Source organism: Pleurodeles waltl, chromosome 6, assembly GCF_031143425.1.
Source record: "Pleurodeles waltl isolate 20211129_DDA chromosome 6, aPleWal1.hap1.20221129, whole genome shotgun sequence".
In the NCBI taxonomy this organism is placed as follows: domain Eukaryota; kingdom Metazoa; phylum Chordata; class Amphibia; order Caudata; family Salamandridae; genus Pleurodeles; species Pleurodeles waltl.
In genome coordinates, this window is record NC_090445.1 from 1,223,670,717 (window position 1) to 1,223,691,145 (window position 20,429).

Consider the following 20,429-nt stretch of genomic DNA (forward strand, 5'->3'; position numbering starts at 1 on the left):
AACAGTCAAAAACACACTGACATCAGGCAGAAAGTGGGGGCAACCATGCCAAAAAGAGGGTACTTTCCTACACAGGGTGCCTCCCAGGGAACCAGGGGAGTCAGTACAGTGGAGTTTGTGGGGGCACCTAGGGTAGTGCAGGGATACCTGCACCCTGCCCTCTGACCTGAGAGGGCCTACCATAGGGGTGACTTAGTGTCCTGGTGTAGTGACCTGTAGTGAAAACAGGTGCATGCAGAGAGTACCAAGGGGACTACTACAGACCACCACCTGTGTTGCAGGACCACGCTGTTCAGGAGAAGTGCAGATCCACGTAGCCATACGTCGATGTAGGTACCGGCAGACGCAGAGAAGTGACTCATTCATGCCAAAGGAGATTTCTTCCTGCTTACTGGTGCAGCTGAAGTCTTGCCGACCCCAGGGGATGCACAGCCATGGAAATGCTGCAGTTGCTGGAAGGAGCCAGGGATACAATATGGCAAGGCAAGGTCGTCTCAGGAGTTGCAGTCTTGTCGGTTCCTGAATTGTCCAGTTGCGGTTCCAGTCGCCAGGAGTAGAAAAGGTCAATGCACAGGAGTCCTGGTGGAGTCTTACATGCCAAAGCTGGGGACCCACCAGCAAGGGAGTCCCTAAATAGTCCTACCAGGGGAATTGGTCACTTTGCACGGTGACCACCTATCAGGAGGGGTCTCAGCATCTGAGTGGCCAAATAAGGCAGATGATGTCACCAGGGGTCTCTGCGCCTCTTGGTTTCATGACGGAAGAACCAAGTGGCCACCTGGAGGAGCTCTGGGCACCACCCCTGGGCTGGTGATGGACAGGGGGGTGGCCACTCCCCTTTCCTTTGTCCAGTTTTGCGCCAGACCAGGGAAATCTGGTCCCTGGACTGGTGCGAACCAGTTAATTCAAGGAGGGCACCAAAGGTGCCCTTCAAAGCAAACCGGTGGCTTGGGGAGGCTACCCCTCCTAAGCCTTGTAACACCTATTTCCAAGGGAGAGGGTGTTGCCTCCCTCTACCACAGGAAATCCTTTGGTCTGCCTGAGCTGGTCAGGCAGCGGGAGGGCAGAAACCTGTCTGAGGGGTGGCAGCAGGGTGGGCTTGCCAGAAGCCCTGGAAGACTGGTATGAGCAATACTGGTTAGGTCCTCTGTAGAGCACTCAGAGTGCATGGAGTCATGCCACCAATACTGGCATTAGTATTGGGGCATGATTCCGACATGTTTGATACCAAACATGCCCAGGTTAAGAGTCACCATTATGGATCAAGACCACAGGTAGAGTGACCTGTGGCCAGTAAATGGGTAAAATTGCTTCCCCGCACTTACAACGTCCAGTGCAATGTAACTGGAGTCCGTAAGGGTACCTCTGCTCATGCAGGGGGGCCGTCACACACAGGAACATGTACCCTGCAACTCTGGGCTGGAAGGGCCTACCAAAGGGGTGACCTAATCTAGTGACCTGATCTAGTGACCTGTGGTGAAAGGGTGCATGCACCTTTTCACGCAGGCTACAATGGCAGGCCTGCAGACACATTTTGCATGGGCTCCCATGGGTGGCATAATACATGCTACATCCCATAGGGGGGACCCCTGGTGTCCCAATGCCCTGGGTACCTAAATACCATATATTAGGGACTCATAAGGGGGCGTCAGTATGCCAATTGTGGAGTGCACAAATGTCCAAGGTAACCAAATTTGGAGGGAGAGAGCACAATCACTGGGGTCCTGGTTAGCAGGATCCAAATCAAAACAGTCTAAGCTCTATTATAGCAGGCAAAATGTAGGGGGTAACCATGCCAAAAAGAAGGTACTTTCCTACACCCTCCTTGCATAATCCGGTTTGCACCAGTGCAGGATCCCCTAGTTCCTGCTCTGGCATAAAACTGCACAAACAAAAGGGGAGTGACCAACCCCCTGCCCAGCCCCTCCCCTAGGGAGGAGCACAGACCTCTGGAAGGAGGCCACTAGATTCTGCCATCTTGGAAACAAGATGGGCAGAGGCCTCTGGGAGCATTTGACTGGCTAGGCTGGGTATTTGAGGTCCCTGATCCCCCTCTGATAGGAGGTTCACCTCAAAGAGTGACCAAGCCCATTTAGGGTTACTTGAGGGCTCGCCCAGGGATGGATACTCCGATTCGCCAAGCAAAATCCTTCAAGGTACTCTGCAAGACCTCTTCTGCTCCTGGCCTCTGGAACCACTGCTTTTCGTCATTGAAACCAAACAAGTCTGCTTCTGGTGGAAAGGCTACCATTGCTACATAGTTTCTCCGTATCCTGCAAGAATTCTGCAACATCCAAGGATGTGCATCCTCCAGGGACACAAGGACTCTGTTTGCACCTGGAAGCACAACAAAATCTCTCTTGGAGTGAAGATATCACTTCACTGCATCCGCAGGCACCTCAAGACAACGTCGAGCAGCTGGTGGGGTCTGGTGTTTCAAGGACATCAAAAGGCTCTGCTTCACAGAAGATGAGTCTGTGGCTTCCTCTGGGTCCTGCTTCTCTTCTAACCAACTTGGGAGACTGTGGGCCCCTGCCACTGGACTGGAACCCCTGTGCACTGTGGCTGCTGCACTTGCCAAGGCTTGTTGACTCTTCCTCCCGGAGATCATCAGGTGCCAAAAAGCCCCAGCCTCCAGCACTCTGCAACTCGAAGATCAGCCCCTGTCCTGCAACTCCTTCGACATGGGACTTCTGTTTTGCTCACAATAAACTGAGTCAGCCTCCTACATTCGGTATCCGACGCGACAAATTGAGGAGAGCACGAAGATGGAAGCAGAGCGAGCAATAACAATACAGTTGAAAAAAAGGTAAGTTAAGAGAGAGAATTCGAAGCGAGTTGAGAGTGGAGACACGTCAAACAAGATTGCGGAAAGAAAACAATTAAAGGAGTTGATGCCCATGTGCAATATCACCGAGGAGTAGCTCGATCCCGTGATTCAGGACACTTCTTCGAAGAAAAACAAGATGCACCCTCTGGACCAAACACTAAATGAAAGGAGGATGCAGAGCATGTGTATCTACAGACACACATGCCATCGAACATGATGCTCCACTGGAAAGATTGTCTAAGGTCTCACTTGGTGGAAGCATTTTGTCATTATTTAGACTCTAGGGTCCACTGATCCCCTTCCCTCCCTTTTTGACACAATGGGACTCCAACCCCATTTTGCTTTTTCTGAACAAGGTAGCATAGTGGCACTGTATAAAACCTCTTTATGAAGATAATACCACAACACAGAAAAACAAACCAGCACAGTTTTATTCTAAAATAGTAAACGTAGTGCACTTACCTTTTGAGGGGTACTGCCCTCATTGTCGCTGGAATTACTGCTAATACTGCTCTCAGCTGCTTTTACGTTTGATGCTTTTTGGGTAGTTGTGGAAATCTTGCCTCCTGTTGAGGAGGAAGATTTGGTATATTTTTAACAACAAGGATATCCAAACTCCAATAGTTAGTTTTCAATTAATTTATAAGACAGGTTACTAAATGCACTCCATTTCTCAATTGTTTGCATTATGTAGGCTGCAGGATTTGTTGCCTAAACTAAATCAACTGACTGCTATTTCAAAGGGTTTATAGAGGTGTAGCAAGGTAGGTTCACATGTAAATTAGTTACCAAAACAGGTTACTCCAAAAAATGCCTCTCTAAGTGATCTGGAGATCAAAATTAAAACAATTTAAAAAGCAATATTTTGAAGTTTTTCTCCAAGTATCACATTTTGTTCCCAAAACTGAGGACCACTGTTGCTGCCACAGTAAGAAATGGAAATAAACACAATTTGTAAAGTTGAAAACATGTATACTTGACTAAGGCTCATCATGCCGGTCATGGCAAACACTTCAGTACTCTTGGCTGGAAGAACATTAGGTCCCCCACAGTTGGAACTCATTTCCATTTTAGCCTATGGTCCATAGATAAAAATGCTTGCTCATTACCTGATTTCCTTGTAGATTTTGATCTTGGCACTTCACTATGGCTGCTCGAGTTGGATTCAGACACCAAGTTGGACCTCTTGGGTTTCTTTTGTGAAAGATGTTTGGCCACTGTAGGTTTTAGTTCAACAGAAACACTTTTCTACAATAATAAAACACAGTCAGCTCTGTGTCAATTGGTATCTGCACGAGAATACTAAATACAAATTTGCAGTACATGCACTGAGAGAAATCCCTAGCCTTGGAAAGGGATAATCACAGACAAATGTTTCTCAATGAAAGCTTCAAAAATGAAACTCCAACAAAATCCACTAAATATAGATCAGCTGCGACAAAGGTACCAAATGAAAGAATCCGGCCAATCACAATTTCTAACTCTATAGTAAGAAACAATGCTTCCCCTATCTGTGACTTTCCACCACGCGGTAAGCCTGTCAACTTAAGACACTAAAAAAAAACAAAAAAAAAAAAAAAACCTTGGACCCAACTTTGAACCCTGTAAGTGTTTTACTTATCTGTGAACTTAACAATTACTTACCTCCCCCAGGAACTGTTGATTTTTGCAGTGTCCACTTTGAAAATAGCTTATTGCCATTTTTGTCAAAACTGTACATGCTATTGTGATTATTCAAAGTTCCTAGAATACCTGAGTGAAATACCTTTCATTTGAAGTATTACTTGTAAATCTTGAACCTGTGGTTCTTAAAATAAACTAAGGAAATATATTTTTCTATACAAAAACCTATTGGCCTGGAATTGTCTTTGAGTGTGTGTTCCTCATTTATTGCCTGTGTGTGTACAACAAATGCTTAACACACTACCCTCCGCGAAGCCTACTGCTCGACCACACTACCACAAAATAGAGCATTAGAATTCTCTTTTTGCCACGATCTTACCTCTAAGGGGAACCCTTGGACTCTGTGCACACTATTTCTTGCTTTGAAATAGTATATACAGAGCCAACTTCCTACAACTGGCATCTGCTGAAATGACGACCAGCTGCGTGGATCCTGCATCACGGGTGGTGGTCTGGAGTAGTCCTCTTGGTCCTCTGCCAGCTGTCCAACTTTGGTGGAGGTAAGCCCTTGCCTTCATATGCAGGACTGTACCTCTGTGCACCCCATATCTTGCAGCTGCCAAGACGTGTTTGCATCTCCTCCAATGGATCTTCAGGTGACATGTAGCTCCAGTCTTGAGCACTCCTTCCTGTGATGCACAACCCTCTGCATGATTCTCCGGCAGAGTGGGATCCCTTCCTGTAGTGCTGCGTGGCCTCCTTCCGCGACTTCTGTATCCCCATCCCGTGGCACTCCAGTGGGTGCTGCCTCTGCTCCTGTGGACTCTCTGCGACGCTGAGGAACCCCTGTAACTCCTCCTCCTGGGTTGTGTCCTCCTGGGCCTTGCTGGTACCGGGCAGCACCTCTTTTCCACTAACCGTAAATTTGCCTTTGCCAAGGCTTGCTGGTGGTATTCCTGCACAGACACTAGTCTGCAATCTTCACTCCAGAGTGGGACATCTCCTGCATCCATCAGGAACTCTTCACCGGCTCCAGGGTTGCAGTTTTGACCTGTTCTTACTCAGCGTTGACCAACTCCTGCAAGTACAGCTGGGTGGGTAGTAGTCCCTACTCATCCTGGACTCCACTGTGACTCTTGGACTTGGTCCTCTCTCTCCACAGGTCGTCTTCTTCAGGAATCCACCGCTGGTTTCTTGCAGTCTTGTCTGGGTGTCTTCTTTTTCCTCCTTTTGGGTGGTTTGGGGAAATTCCAGTGATTTACTCCTGCTTATTGGGGGTGAGGGGGGAGATGGGGAGGGGGAGATGGGGGGGATGGGGACTAGGGGGGGTTACTGTGTTACTTACCTCTGTTTTCTAGTACTCCCAGCTCCCCTCAACACATTCAAATTACCTAGGTGGCAGTCGTGCATTTGCATTCCATTTTTTTAGTATATGGTTTGGGCTTCCCCTAGGGTCACTATTAGTTATTGCTATTAGCACTGTTATCTAACCTTTTCTATGCCTATTTCTGATAACTAGTGTATATATTTACAGTACTACTTACCTCCTATTGGAGGGTTGCCCTTCTATTATTTTGTGGAATTGTGTTCCAAAAATAAAGTACCTTTATTTTTGAACAACTGAGTGTTTTCGTTCATGCGTGTAAGTGCTGTGTGACTACAGTGGTACTGCATGACCTTTGCATGTCTTCTAGCTAAACATTGGCTGCTCATTCACAGCTACCTCTGGAGAGCCTGGCTTCTAGACACTGCCTACACTTCACTAAGAGGGGATACCTGGACCCGGTATAAAGTGTAAGTACCTTAAGTACCCACCACACACCAGGCCAGCTTCCTACACTGACTGAAAGGGCCACAGGACAACAGAATAATTAAAAAGATGTCAGAAGGAAGCTCACTCTGGGTGGTTTCATTTTCTTGTCAGAGTCGATGTCATCAATGCTACAGCTTCCCGCTTTCGTAGAAGAGACTTCAGGTTTTCCCAGTGCAATCTTTTTTGCTCCAGACAATAGGAAAGCTAAAGCACAAGACGAGAAAACAAATACATTTTGAGCATGAGGCAAAGAAACAAAAACAAATTGCAATCTACACCCTCTTCTCCCCATTCCCAAGCAGCCAGAGGACCTGGTTTACACCTTTACATCCAGTCCCCAACTCCTCCGAACCAATATTCCTCCCAGAGCAAAATGTAGCATTTCCAATTTTCACCAAATTAACACTATCAGACATCTTTTGGGTGTAGCTTCAGTAGCAACCGCTATTCATGTGAACTGATCAGCAACCACTAGAATTAAAGCAATCAATGTTTAACTACTTCTAAAGCAGGTTTTGTTCCCGTCAGTAATCTTCAATCGACAAAAAGTGCTGGGTTCCACTTTTCACTAAAGATTTGAAAATTCATACAAAGACAAACATTAAAAGTGCATGTGAGAGAAAAGGGTTCATTGGGGTTTAGGAACACATGTTGCAATTCCCCTACTACTGATTAGTTTCTTTTTTTTTTTAAAACATCACTTGGGATCTTGCCAACTTTGCTGTGTCCCAATTGACTTAAGTAGCCTTTCTTTTAACCACATAAGCCACAAAGAGTTGATCAATCACCCTGAACTCTTTTGTACAACCAAGACAGAACGTTAATGCTCTTTTTGGCTCCAGGTGGTGGAGTCTCTCCTCTTCCTTAGAAGGATGTGGGGGCGTGTAAAAAGTAGGCCAAGTGATTTATTGTCCTACATGAAAGGGTGTGACCACTTTAGGAAGAAAGGAAGCCCAGGTACGAAGCACCACCTTGCCCCGATATATGGAGATGAACGATGGCTTCTATGAAAGAGCCTGCAGCTCACTCACTCAGCAGGCAGAAGTGATGGCTACAAGGAAGGATGTCTTCAAAGTAAGAAGCCCAAGTGGACAGTGGTTAAGTGGCTCAAAAGCATCACACATCAGAAAAGTAAGAACTCAGTTCAAATCCCATTGGAGCATTGTGAACGGTGAAGAAGGAAACAGGTGGGTAAGGCCTTAGGATATCTTCTAACAATGGGAGATTTAAACAAGGAGGGTTAGTCAGGCAATCTCAGGTAAGCAAAAATGGCAGATAATCACTGGAGGATGCCCAGAGCAGAGCCCTGCTGGGCCAGAGAAAGAACAAACAAAAGAACCTCAGAAAGAGGGGCAGAGACAGAAGTCAGACGTGTCTGAACAACATGCAACCAATTTGTTCTAACAACAGGTGTATACTGTAGGAAAGTCATTCTTTTTGGCATTGTTACCCCCATTTTTTGACTGTTATCAGTGTGCTTAGACAAAAGTGACACAATCCCATTTAGGGTTGACTATCATCCATCAGCTCCCAAATACAGAAATATAATACAAACACCTTTTCCCTTGCGATCCACTTGTGAAAAATTGCAAAAGCGTTTACCAAAACTGCCAGTCATTGCTTATCGCAGAGCTCCCAATTTACCATTGCTTATTGTGGGAGCTGAACTTAAGTAAGCTGTAGCAAATGCAGAAGTTCATTGCTGTGATTCTAAGAGGTGCATCACATGTGAATACCTTTTACAAACATCATCTGTGAGGAAATGGCTCCCTGTTGCAGTTACCCCCCACTTTTTGCCTGATACTGACTTGACTGAGAGGTGTGCTGGGACCCTGCTAACCAGGCCCCAGCACCAGTGTTCTCTCACCTAAAATGTACCATTGTCTCCACAATTGGCACAACCCGGGCATCCAGGTAGCAAGGGCCCTGATGCCAGGGAAGGTCTCTAAGGGCTGCAGCATGTCTTATGCCACCCTGGGGACCCCTCACTCAGCACAGACACACTGCTTCCCAGCTTGTGTGTGCTGGTGGGGAGAAAATGACTAAGTCGGCATGGCACTCCCCTCAGGGTGCCATGCCAACCTCACACTGCCTATGCCATAGGTAAGTCACCCCTCTAGCAGGCCTTACAGCCCTCAGGCAGGGTGCACTATACCACAGGTGAGGGGATAGGTGCATGAGCACTATGCCCCTACAGTGTCTAAGCAAAACCTTAGACATTGTAAGTGCAGGGTAGCCATAAGAGTATATGGTCTGGGAGTCTGTCAAAAACGAACTCCACAGCTCCATAATGGCTACACCGAATACCCGAAAGTTTAGTATCAAACTTCTCAGAATAATAAACCCACACTGATGCCAGTGTTGGATTTATTAGAAAATGCACACAGAGGGCATCTTAGAGATGCCCCCTGTATGTTACCCAATTGTTCAGTGCAGGACTGACTGGTCTGTGCCAGCCTGCTGCTGAGAGACGAGTTTCTGACCCCATGTGGTGAGGGCCTTTGTGCTCTCTGAGGACAGGAATAAAAGCCTGCTTTGGGTGGAGGTGCTTCACACCTCCCGCCTGCAGGAACTGTAACACCTACCAGTGAGCCTCAAAGGCTCAGGCTTCGTGTTACAATGCCCCAGGGCACTCCAGCTAGTGGAGATGCCCGCCCCCTGGACACAGCCCCCACTTCTGGCGGCAAGTCCAGAGGAGATAATGAGAAAAACAAGGAGTCACCACCCACCAGTCAGGACAGCCCCTAAGGTGTCATGAGCTGAGGTGACCCCCGCCTTTAGAAATCCTCCATCTTGATTTTGGAGGATTCCCCCAATAGGAATAGGGATGTGCCCCCCTCCCCTCAGGGAGGAGGCACAAAGACGGTGTAGCCACCCTCAAGGCCAGTAGCCATTGGCTACTGCCCTCCCGGACCTAAACACACCCCTAAATTCAGTATTTAAGGGCACCCCAGAACCTAGGAAATTAGATTCTTGCAACCTAAGACGAAGGACTGCTGAGCTGAAAAACCTGCAGAGAAGATGGAGACACCAACTGCTTTGGCCCCAGCTCTACTGGCCTGTCTCCCCACTTCAAAAGAACTGCTCCAGCGACACGTTCCACAGGGTGCCGCGACCTCTGAAGCCTCAGAGGACTACCCTGCATCTAAAAGGACCAAGAACTCCCGAGGACAGCGGCTCTGCTCCAAGGAAGAAGCATCTTTGCAACAAAGAAGCAACTTTGAAAGAACACACATTTCCCGCCGGAAGCGTGAGACTTTGCACTCTGCACCTGACGCCCCCGGCTCGACTTGTGGAGAACCAACACTACAGGGAGGACTCCCTGGCGACTGCGAGCCCGTGAGTAGCCAGAGTTGACCCCCCCTGAGCCCCACAGCGACGCCTGAAGAGGGAATCCAGAGGCTCCCCCTGACCGCGACTGCCTGCTTCAAAGAACCCGACGCCTGGTAAACACACTGCACCCGCATCCCCCAGGACCTGAAGGATCCGACTTCCAGTGCAGGAGTGACCCCCAGGAGGCCCTCTCCCTAGCCCAGGTGGTGGCTACCCCGAGGAGCCCCCCCCCCTTACCTGCATAGCTGAAGAGACCCCTGGGTCTCCCATTGAAACCTATTGCGAACCCGACGACTGTTTGCACACTGCACCCGGCCGCCCCTGTGCCGCTGAGGGTGTACTTTCTGTGCCGACTTGTGTCCCCCAGGTGCCCTACAAAAATCCCCTGGTCTGCCCTCCGAAGTCGCGGGTACTTACCTGCTGGCAGACTGGTACCGGGGCACCCCTATTTCCATCGAAGCTTATGCGTTTTGGGCACCACTTTGACCTCTGCACCTGACCGGCCCTAAGCTGCTGGTGTGGTAACTTTGGGGTTGCCCTGAACCTCCAACAGTGGGCTACCCTGGACCCAACTTTGAACCCTGTATGTGCTTTACTTACCTGTGAAACTAACAAATACTTACCTCCCCCAGGAACTGTTGAATTTTGCACTGTGTCCAATTTTAAAATAGCTTATTGCCATTTTTGCCAAACTTATACATGCAATCTGATGATTCAAAGTTCCTAAGATACCGGAGTGAAATACCTTACATTTAAAGTATTGTTTGTAAATCTTGAACCTGTGGTTCTTAAAATAAACTAAGAAAATATATTTTTCTATACAAAAACCTATTGGCCTGGAATTGTCTTTGAGTGTGTGTTCCTCATTTATTGCCTGTGTGTGTACACAACAAATGCTTAACACCACCCTATGATAAGCCTACTGCTCGACCACACTACCACAAAATAGAGCATTCGAATTATCTCTTTTTGCCACTATCTTACCTCTAAAGGGAACCCTTGGACTCTGCATGCTATTTATTACTTTGAAATAGTACATACAGAGCCAACTTCCTATAGGTGTCCACCACACACCTGGCCAGCTTCCTACAGCCACCCCATCCCAGGAGGGACCTGTCTGAAGCTACTCTTAGATCTGGATGGGGAAGGGAGAGTTATCTGCCTCTAGCCCAATCCCGGTTCAAAAGCAACCACTGCAGATCTGTACAGTTCCCTTCAAGATCTGGACCATGTCAGAGAGATTTCCCTGATGCGGCACCCACTGGAACTTTAGGTCCCATTGCAGAGTCTGTGTATGCCATCTGGCATATGTCACCAGCAGGATACAGGAGGCCATGAGGCACAGCAGCCTCCAAATCATTCTCACCGAAATCCAGGACAGAGACGGAAACAATGGTATTGCAGCCTTAATATCCTGGACTCGCTGCTGGGGAGGATAGCCCCGAAACTGCACTGTGTCCAGGACAGCTCAGAAGAAAAGGGACTGTCTGAGAGGGAGTCAGGTACAACTTCGGCACATTTAGTGACCCCCAGCGAATGAAGGAAGTCTGCCGTAGTCTGAGGTGGGAAGACAACAGCCTGAGGCGAACCCACGTTCATCAGTCAGGCGTCGTGATAGGGGAAGACTAAAACCCCTAACCTGCGCAGATGAGCAGCAGCCACCGCCATCGCTTTGGTGAACACCGAGAGGCACTAGTAAGGCCAAAGGGGAGCACAATAAATTGAAAAGGCTTGTGACCTACCACGAACTGCAATTAACGTCTGTGGCCAGGGAGGATATGAATATGCATCCTGCAAGTCCAACGCTACCACCATCCAATCCCCTGGGTCCAGGGCAGAGAGGACCTGAGCCAGAGTGAGCATTTTGAACTTACCCTTTTTGAGGAAGAGATTGAGGGACCAAAGGTCTAAGATAGGGTGGAGGCCACTGTCCTCCTTGTGCACCAGAAAGTAGCAGGAATTGCCAGGTGATCCTTCGTAATCCGACACAGCATTCGATGCTCAAAGGTATTCAATGGAGATCAGTTTAAGAAACTGACTGCAGGCTTCGACCAGGGGGCCAGGTGAGCTCAACCCAGAGCTGCCCAGGTAAGTAGGGATGCCAGGGGTCATAGGGATATATATAGGGATATGTGAGACTTCAGGAGTTGCTGTTGAGTCTGGTAGGGGTCAGACCACGGTGGGCTCTTGTTCAGAAGCGCTGAGGAACCTTCACAGCACTGGTGGGCCACTTGTTCGCGGGCTGCAAGCCTCTGGTGCAGATGGCGGTTTCCCAGTTCCTCAGGCAGATTACTTCTTTGGAGTTGGTTTCTTTTGGACAAATCCACTGGCCACAGGAATTCTTGAACTTTATCAAAAGTAGGCAGTCCTCCCAAGGCTTTGGAGGTCGCTGGGCTGCAGGAAAAAGTGTCTTCTGGGTGCAGGTTCTGAGGGCTGCAGACAGGCCAGTAGGGCTGCAGACAGGCCAGTAGGGCTGCAGACAGGCCAGTTGGTGTCTTCAGTCTTCACTCCTCGGGCAACTTCTGTGTTGTCTTGCACTTTTTAGATCGACAGGAATTTGACTTCTAGGGTCCCTGCTCTGGAGCGAAAGTCCACAAAGGAAAGGGGAGTGACCACTCCCCTGTCAATCAACACCGCATGGGTGGTGCCTAGAGCTCCTCTAGGCAGGCACTTGAATACGGACATCTTGAAAACAAGACTGGCAGAGGCCCCTGGCGCATTGGACTGGTCAGGTTAGGCAGATGACACCGGTGACCCACTCTGATCAGTGGTCACCTTGCAAAGTGACCAAGCCCCTTTCTGGGCTATTTAGGGACTCTCTTGCGGGTGGGTCCCCAGATTCGGCAGGCAAGACTCCACCAGAACTTCTCTGCAATTACCTCTTCAGCTCTTGGCCACCAGAATCGCTGCTGGACTTGACAGGAGCCAAACTAGACTAACTCTCCTTGCAACATTGTTTCCACAGCTCCTGTCAGCAACTTGCAACATTTCCACAGCTGTGCATCCTCTGGAGTCAGCAAGACTTAAGCTGCACCAAAGAAGCAAGAAGGAAGAAGGAATAACCCTTGTAGTGAAGTAGTCTCTTCCCTGCATCTACAGGCACCTAAGGCAAGGACATCTGGCTGCTGAGATCTGCTGTCCTCTGGACCTGCAAAGATTCTCCAAAACAATTGGTGGTTCTGGGTGATCCTCTCTGCCTTCTGTCCAACTTGGGAGACGGTGAGCCCTTGCCTCTTCCTCCAAAGCAGAATTCCTGTGCAATGTGGCTGTTGTACCAACCGAGGTTTGTTGGCCCCTGCTCTGTGGGATCTTCAGGCTCCAAGTAACCCCGGCCCGCCAGCACTCTACCTCTGCAAGGACGGTCTCCTATCTGCTGCTCCAGCGACCTGGTACTCCTCTTCAGGTGTGCTGCCTGGACATCACTGCCACTTACTGTGGGGGCTCAGACTGCTTCTGCTGGCTCTCCTCTCTTCTTTGGGTCAGCCCATACTCCCCTCCAAGGGTTGGGTCCCCATGAAATTGCGGGCCGTGTTCAGCCCTGCAAACTTCCAACACCTCAGGTTGTATTTGCTTGTGCTTGATGGTGGTCCTCCTGACCACTAACTCATCTGCAATCCATGGGCAGTTAAGGGACAGCTCGTAGGTGACTTCAGAGGCTACTCTGCAGGTGAACTTCCTCCAACACCGTCGACTCAAATCTTCACCCACAGAAGGGTGGGTTTTGCCTCCTGCCCCACAAGGACACTCCTGCGTGGACTAGAGTCTGTCCCCTTCTTTTACATGTCCTCTTCATCCGGAATCCACTGTTGCGTTGCACAGGCCTGGTCCTGCTCCTACAATATTCCATTTACGAGTCCCCATGTCAGCCTACGGGAAGAGCAGATAAATTACCTCTGCTCTCCTGAAAACTGGGGTCTTCTAGGTTCTTACCTCTTTGGGTTACACTTTCTCCCAGCCCTTGGCTAAATACTCCACAACCTCTGGTGGGGACTCCTTCTCGCATTCCACTATTTTAGTATATGGTTTGGCTCCCTATAGTGTCCTTGCAATATTTTGCTATTTCCTAATACTTACCTCTATATACTTTGTGTGTACGTGCCTCCAGAAGGGGATTTGCCTATAGTAATCTAGTTTGGTGTTCCTGTACTAAAGTACCTTTATTTTTTGCAACACTGTGTGGTTCCTTTTATGTGTGATAAGTTACTGTGTGACTACTCTGGTATTGCAAGTGCTTCACACTCCTCCTAGATAAGTCTTGGCTGCTCACCACAGCTACTACTAGACATCCCTTGCTACCTAGACACTAACACTATCTAAGAAGGTTTGCCTGGACCCAGTATAAGGTGTAACACCATAGGTGTCTACCACACACTGAGCCAGCCTTCTACACAATACATGAATCAAAAGAAAAATATAATGCAAAATTAAAAATTACAAAAATAATAACAGCTGCACTATAATGTGTGTATGTATCACTTATTGACACAATGTTAGTAAAAGGAGATCCGACCAGAATCTAAAACATACTAAATAGGGAAGTCTGTTGCCTATTTTGTAGGTATGCGGCTATCGCCACCAGACATAGCCTTATAGATGTAAAAGTGAAACCAGAGGGGAGCAAATGAAATAAGTAGCAAATTAAGTTTTGTATTTAGCTGCTAAGGGATCAATGTGTTTGGAATAACAGTGAACAAATATTTTCAATTTTGCAGCTTCACATGTCCCAGCAGTAGGCCTGCATGCCTCTTTGAGAATGTTCATACAACTGTTGTGGGAGACTGCACTTCTAGGACTTCAGGAGCAAGATTAAGAGATCTGGGGTCCAGGACGTATGACTTCTCCTTGGTTCTAAACGAGAAGGTCCTGCCTGTTCGGCAGTACTTCGTGGGTGAACTACTGACAATTCGAAGAGTGTGGTGAAACATGGCTGTCGTGCCCATGTGGGAGCCACCAGGATGAGTGTGAGAGATGACTGCTTACAATTGTGAACTACAAGTGGAAGCAGTGATAAAGGTGGAAAAAGCAGAAGCAAATATCCCTAACCAACTTATCCATAATGCATTGCCCTTGGACTATGGAAAACCTGGTGGTCAAGTCTGGGCATTTGGGTTTGTCTGCTGTGGTGAAGACATCTATTTGAAGGGGACACCAACAGTTGAAGAATTGGAAGAGGGCTTGCAGGTAGAGTTCCCACTTGTGGACTTGTTGGCACCTCCTAGCAGGTTAATGTTGGACTGTACAGCCTAATTGCAAATATTCTGGGCTAAATGGGAAACAGGTGGGGACTTGGTGCCCCCTTGTATTTGGAACAAATACACAGATGTCATGCTGTCCGTCTTGATGAGAACTACCTTGCCAATCAGGTGAGGCAGGAAGGCTTTCAGTGCTAGTTGAAAAGGCTTTTAACTCCAGGTGATTTATGTGGCGATGTCACTGACTGGCTGTCCAGTGGTCCTTAACAATTAGATATGGGAAGGAGTTCCCCATCCCGTAAGGGAAGCGTCCGTTGTTATGAAACTAACGAACTGGGTCTAGGAAAGTCTGTCCTTTTAACACGTTGATGGTGTTCCACCACTCCAACATAGTGTTAACTGTGATAGCCAACCAAAACTAGCTCTTCCAATTGACCCTCCGATTGAGTCCATTGGTGCGTTAAGCACTCCTGTAACTGATGCATGTATAGTCTGGCATGGGGTACGATGGCTATACATAAAGCCATCACGCCGAGGGAATGCATGGCTGTTCTCACCGCTACTTGTCAAACTGTTGAAAATGGGTAACGAAAGCCTAGAATGATTGTACCCTGGCAATTCGGGTACGCTATTCCCATTGCTGAGTTGAGAATTTGTCTGAGGTAAGGTTGGATCTGTAGGTGTCGGAAGTGGGATTTCAAGGAGCAGATTGTAAAGCTGGGTTTGTGGAATAGGTTGATGGTGACCTGAGTGTGCTGGAAGCACTTTTAGCAAGTTGCGCTTGTGATGAGCCGTCATCTAGGTATGGAAAGACATGTATGCTTTTTCTGCATAGCTGAGCAGCTACTACTGCAAGTCATTCTGCAAAGACCACTGGTGCAGTAGTGACCTCAAAGGGGAGCACTTTGAACTAGAACTGCTGACCTCTTATTACAAAGTTCCTGATGAATAGGAATCTTGAAGTAGGTGTAGTTGAGGTTGAATGCGTCCATGAAGAAGTGTTGTTGTAATAACGGGATGACGTCTTGAAGAGTAACCAAGTAAAAGTACTCTGACAGAACATACTCATTCAGGAGTCTGAGATCCAAGATTGGTCTGAGGGAACCATCCTTTTTGGGAATAAGTAGTATAGTTAAGAGATTCATGTATGAAAGTGAACCTTTTGGTAGGGTTACCACCCCAACCCCCTGCCCCAACTCACTTTTTGCCTGGTATTGATGCTAACTTGACAGTGTGTGCTAGGATCCTGCTAACCAGGCCACAGCACTGGTGTTCTTTTCCTAAACTGTTCCATTGCTTCCACAATTAGCACACCCCTGGCACACAGATAAGTCCCTTGTAAAAGGTACCAGTGGCACCAAGGGCTCTGTGGCTAGGGAGGGTCCCCTAAGGGCTGCAGCATGTATTGTGCCAGCTTAAGAGTCCCCTCACCAGACACATGCACATTACCATTGCAGATTGTGTCTGTGGTGGGGAGAAAATGATAAAGGTGACATGGCATCACTCTCAGGGTGCCATGCAAGCAAACCAATGCCCGTGGCATAGTTAAGTCACCCCTCTAGCATGCCTCACAGCCCTAAGGCAGGGTGCACTATACCACACTGAGGGCATAGCTGCATGAACAATATGCCCCTACAGTTTCAAAGTCCATTCTTAGACATTGTAAGTACAGTGTGGCCATATTAAGTGCATGGGAAGGGAGTTTGTCATTAGGAACTTCACAGCTCCATTATGGGTTCATAGAAGACTGGGAAAGTTTGGTATCAAACTTCTCGGAACAATAAAATGCAAACAGAGGGCATCTTAGAGATGCCCCCTGTATTTTACCCAATCCCTTTGACTAAGTCTAACCAGTCTGTGCCAGCCTGCCACAGTAAGATTCTGAGCCCATGGGGTGAGAGCCTTTGTGCTCTCAGATCAGGAACAAACCGTGCCCTGGGTGGAGGTGCTTCACATCTCCCCGCTGCAGGAACTGCAAAACTTGGCAGTGAGCCTCAAAGGCTCAGGTCTCTTGTTACAGTGCCCCAGGGCACTCCAGCTAGTGGAGATGGGCAGCACCCCGCCCAAGTGCTACTTTTGGCGGCAGGTCTGGATGGAAAATTTGGTAAAACAAGGAGGAGTGACCACTGCAGCTAGGATCACCACTAAGGTGTACAGAGCTGATGTGACCCCCTTTTTCAGAAACCTCCATCTTAGTTTTGGAAGAGAGGGACCAATAGTGCACCACACTTCAGAAACAGAGAGGGCACAGGAAGGGTGTAGCCCTGTAATGCCCCTAAATGTAGTATTTTGAGGTACCCCTTAACCTTACCAGATTCCTGGACACCTCAATAAAGAGGAAAAAAGGACTGCAAAGCCGACCCCCCCCCAGCAGTGAAGAGTCCAGACGACAACTGACTTGGTCCCAGTCCTACTGGCCTGTGTGCAGCTTCAGAACTCCTGCTCCAAAAAGGTGATACATCATGCAGGACCAGCGATCTCTACAAACCCCCAGAGGACTGCCTGCCCACCAGAGGACCAATAACTCCTGAGGACAGTGGCCCTGCCCTGAAGCAACCCTCTAAAAGGACTCCTGAACGTCCACACATCCCCGAGCCCTACCCACTGTCACCTGACCCCCACAGCCCAAGTCCAGGTGGCCCACCGGTCCAGAGAAGGTCCACAGGCAATTCCAACCTCGAGTCCACCCTGGGTTGACCCCTCTTGGCCAACACAATTACTCTTGCAGCCTGAATACAGAGGAACCTTCTGACCACGACTTGATCCGATGAAGATTCCCAACGCCCAAGGAAACACCTGCAGACGCAGCCCCCTGGCCTTGGGGAATCCGATGGTCCAGCAACGTCCAGCGGGCACCTCTCTTACTTGTCCAGTCTTTGATTTTCAAGGACAGACACCCTGGACCCAGAATGCAGCATCCTTTGTGACACCATCCCCCTCCTCCCCCCCTGCAGGGTCCCCCTATTGGAAAGCATTGGGTGCCCACTTTGGGTTTGCACCCGGCCGCCCCTGTGCCGCTGAGAGTGAGTGAAAGAGTGGGTGAGTGAGGGTGTGTGTGGTGTTGACCTGTAGCTCCCCCAGTGCTGACAAACCACCCAGGCCTGTGTCCTGTAAGCACAGGTACTTAACTGCTATCTTTTTTCTAAACAGCATCCACAGTCCTCTTGAAGATTTCATTGAAAACTCAACACCAACTTTGAACTCTACACAGAGCCAGACCTGTGTTGCGGGTCATGCACTTTTGAGGTCAACTTAAATTTTGACATGTGGACATCTTAAGCCCCGAAAACTGGAATCGTAAGTTGTGTACTTACCTGTTAACTGTACTAACACTTCCTCTCCTGGACTCTATTGACTCCTATGAAAAAGTGGACTGGTGTGTAACCATTTTAGTTATAGCTCCATGCATGTTATTTTAGCATACTAGGCCTGCTAACTGTGCACTTTAACCTAGATATATTTTATTCAGCTTTGTCTTATTATTCTTATAATAGCCACTTTTGCGGTCTTGTTTTATTTTTCCCTATCTAGCTGTTTTTGCCTAGGCCAGCACTACGTTCTTAAACAAGACATTATTGCTCACTCTGTGCTTCTTTCAAGGCTGCAGTAAGATAGGTTGTCTGTGAACTAGGTACAAGTTTTGTCTCTGACATTCATAGAAAAACACACATCCTTACGTAGGGACATTTTCTTAGAACATCAGCTGTTTTATTATAAAAACACTTCCCTGTCTCTTACACAATAGAGGGAGATTCCAACCAGAGAACCACAACTGTATGCTGACTGCTGAACACTTCGGTACAGCTGCTTATGCAGACTTCAGGCCTTTGCTCAGGTATGGGGGAATGATGTCTTCCCAGGGGAACCTGAAGGCCAGAATTAGAGCTTCACATGCTGTGCTCCATTAGAAACCTAAGTAGGAATTAGTCTATTGACAATACGGTAGCATTATTTCTATGCTTTACTTTCCTGGTCACAATTTTAATCTTGTCAAGCTGTATCATCCTGGTAATTGCAGCCCATGCTTTCTATCTAAGATGCAGTTGCTTCATTAAAACATGATTGAAACATGATTGAAACATGATTGAAACATCTACTGCCTCTGTTTGTCATTGTGTGAGAGTAATGTAACTGACAAACGGATGAGACCTGAGTGACCACTGTTTCCCTGAGAAATCAATTATGTCATGCGCTCGGCTGCCCAATCATCCCTGCCCTTGGGTAGAGATGAGACACTGCTAGTTAGCTGGAGCAAAACCCGGATTGGGGCGACAGGTGTAACTTGTAGTGGGTCAGACTCAGTCTCTCACACCCCAGGGGATTCTGCCCCTCAAAATCCTGTAGTCTCATAAAAATGAGAGCCTACGCGGCAGGACTGTGTCAATTTTCTTAATTTAAAAAATGATACTTACTTGTAAACTGCTTTATTTACAAAATCTAAACAAAGTACACTTGATACATATACTTGATACCCATGTACAACTATAATTACCTGCAACAAAGATTTTCTGGTTCTAGTAATTAAGTCACAAAATATATTTTTGCTACATAAAAACAAATGTCCTGTAGTCAGTCATGGAGTGTATGCCTCAATTCTTGAATGTGTGTACAACAAATACTTAGCAATATCCTCTGATAAGCCTACCTGCTCAACCACACTACCACAAAAGAGAGCATTAGTATTATCTACTTTAGCCTCTGAGAAACCCCTGAACTCTGTGCACACTATACCTCATTTTGGTATACTATATACAGACTCTGCTTCCTACAACTTCTGTGCCCTGTTGGGCTACTTGTACTACTTGTACTTCTTCCTTGAGCAGTTCTTGATGTTGTGGGGAAGGTTTGTGTTTGCTAGGTGGAATGTTGGGAGCTGTAGAATTCAGCTCCAGACAACGACCTTGTGGGATAGTAACCAATACCCCCTGGTCGGCGATGACATTCCAGCAGGCAGGAAAGAACCCTTGTAGTCGACCTCCGACAGGTGCTGTGTGATCGGGGAGAAGGAGTGGCAAGTCAGGGTTTTGTGGTTGTGGAAGACTGTATGTGAAATCTACCCTTGCCTCTGCTGGCAGTTGGCTCCCCTATCTGGACTACAGTAGTATCCTCTACGGGAGGTGGTTTGGGTCTGTGGTCACTGGTATGAGGTGGAGGTCATAGGGGAGATGGTCTCAGAGCCTCCATGTTAAAACAATATAAACAATTAGTGAGACGGTGTCTGCAGCGCTCCTATGGTCTTGGCTGTTTCATTATTTTTTTTAATTTACCTAGAAAGAGAGATATTTACCTTGTAGGAAGCTGGGCTGGTGTGGACACCTATGGTGTTGGCACCATATACCCAGTCCAGGCAACCCCTATTAGTGAAAGTAGGCAGTGTCTAGGAAGCCAGAGCTCTCTAAAGGTAGCTATGGATGAGCATCCAAAACTAACTTATCTAGGAGACATGAAAAGCTTATACAAAACCACAATAGTCACACAGCAATGTATCACACATGAAAGAAATCACACAGTGTTTTTATTTTTGTAACACAACACCACACTACATTACTTATAGGTAATTTCCCCCCCCCCCCAACTGGAGGTAAGTACTATATCTATATATAGAAAGTAACCTCTTTCTTGGTATGGTTACCCCCAT

General features: G+C 47.7%; 1 protein-coding gene across 4 annotated transcripts in view; it reads right to left on the reverse strand.

Moving 5' to 3' along the window:
* Positions 1-20,429, reverse strand: part of NOLC1 (nucleolar and coiled-body phosphoprotein 1) — a 518,787-nt gene that overhangs the window by 379,532 nt on the left and 118,826 nt on the right. For all 4 annotated transcript variants that reach the window (XM_069240533.1, XM_069240536.1, XM_069240534.1 and 1 more), the window contains 3 exons: positions 6,352-6,470; positions 3,940-4,078; positions 3,293-3,396 (listed from right to left, as the gene is read on the reverse strand). In XM_069240533.1, the coding sequence (XP_069096634.1) occupies positions 3,293-3,396; positions 3,940-4,078; positions 6,352-6,470 (362 nt within the window). The remainder of the gene's footprint in view (positions 1-3,292; positions 3,397-3,939; positions 4,079-6,351; positions 6,471-20,429) is intronic.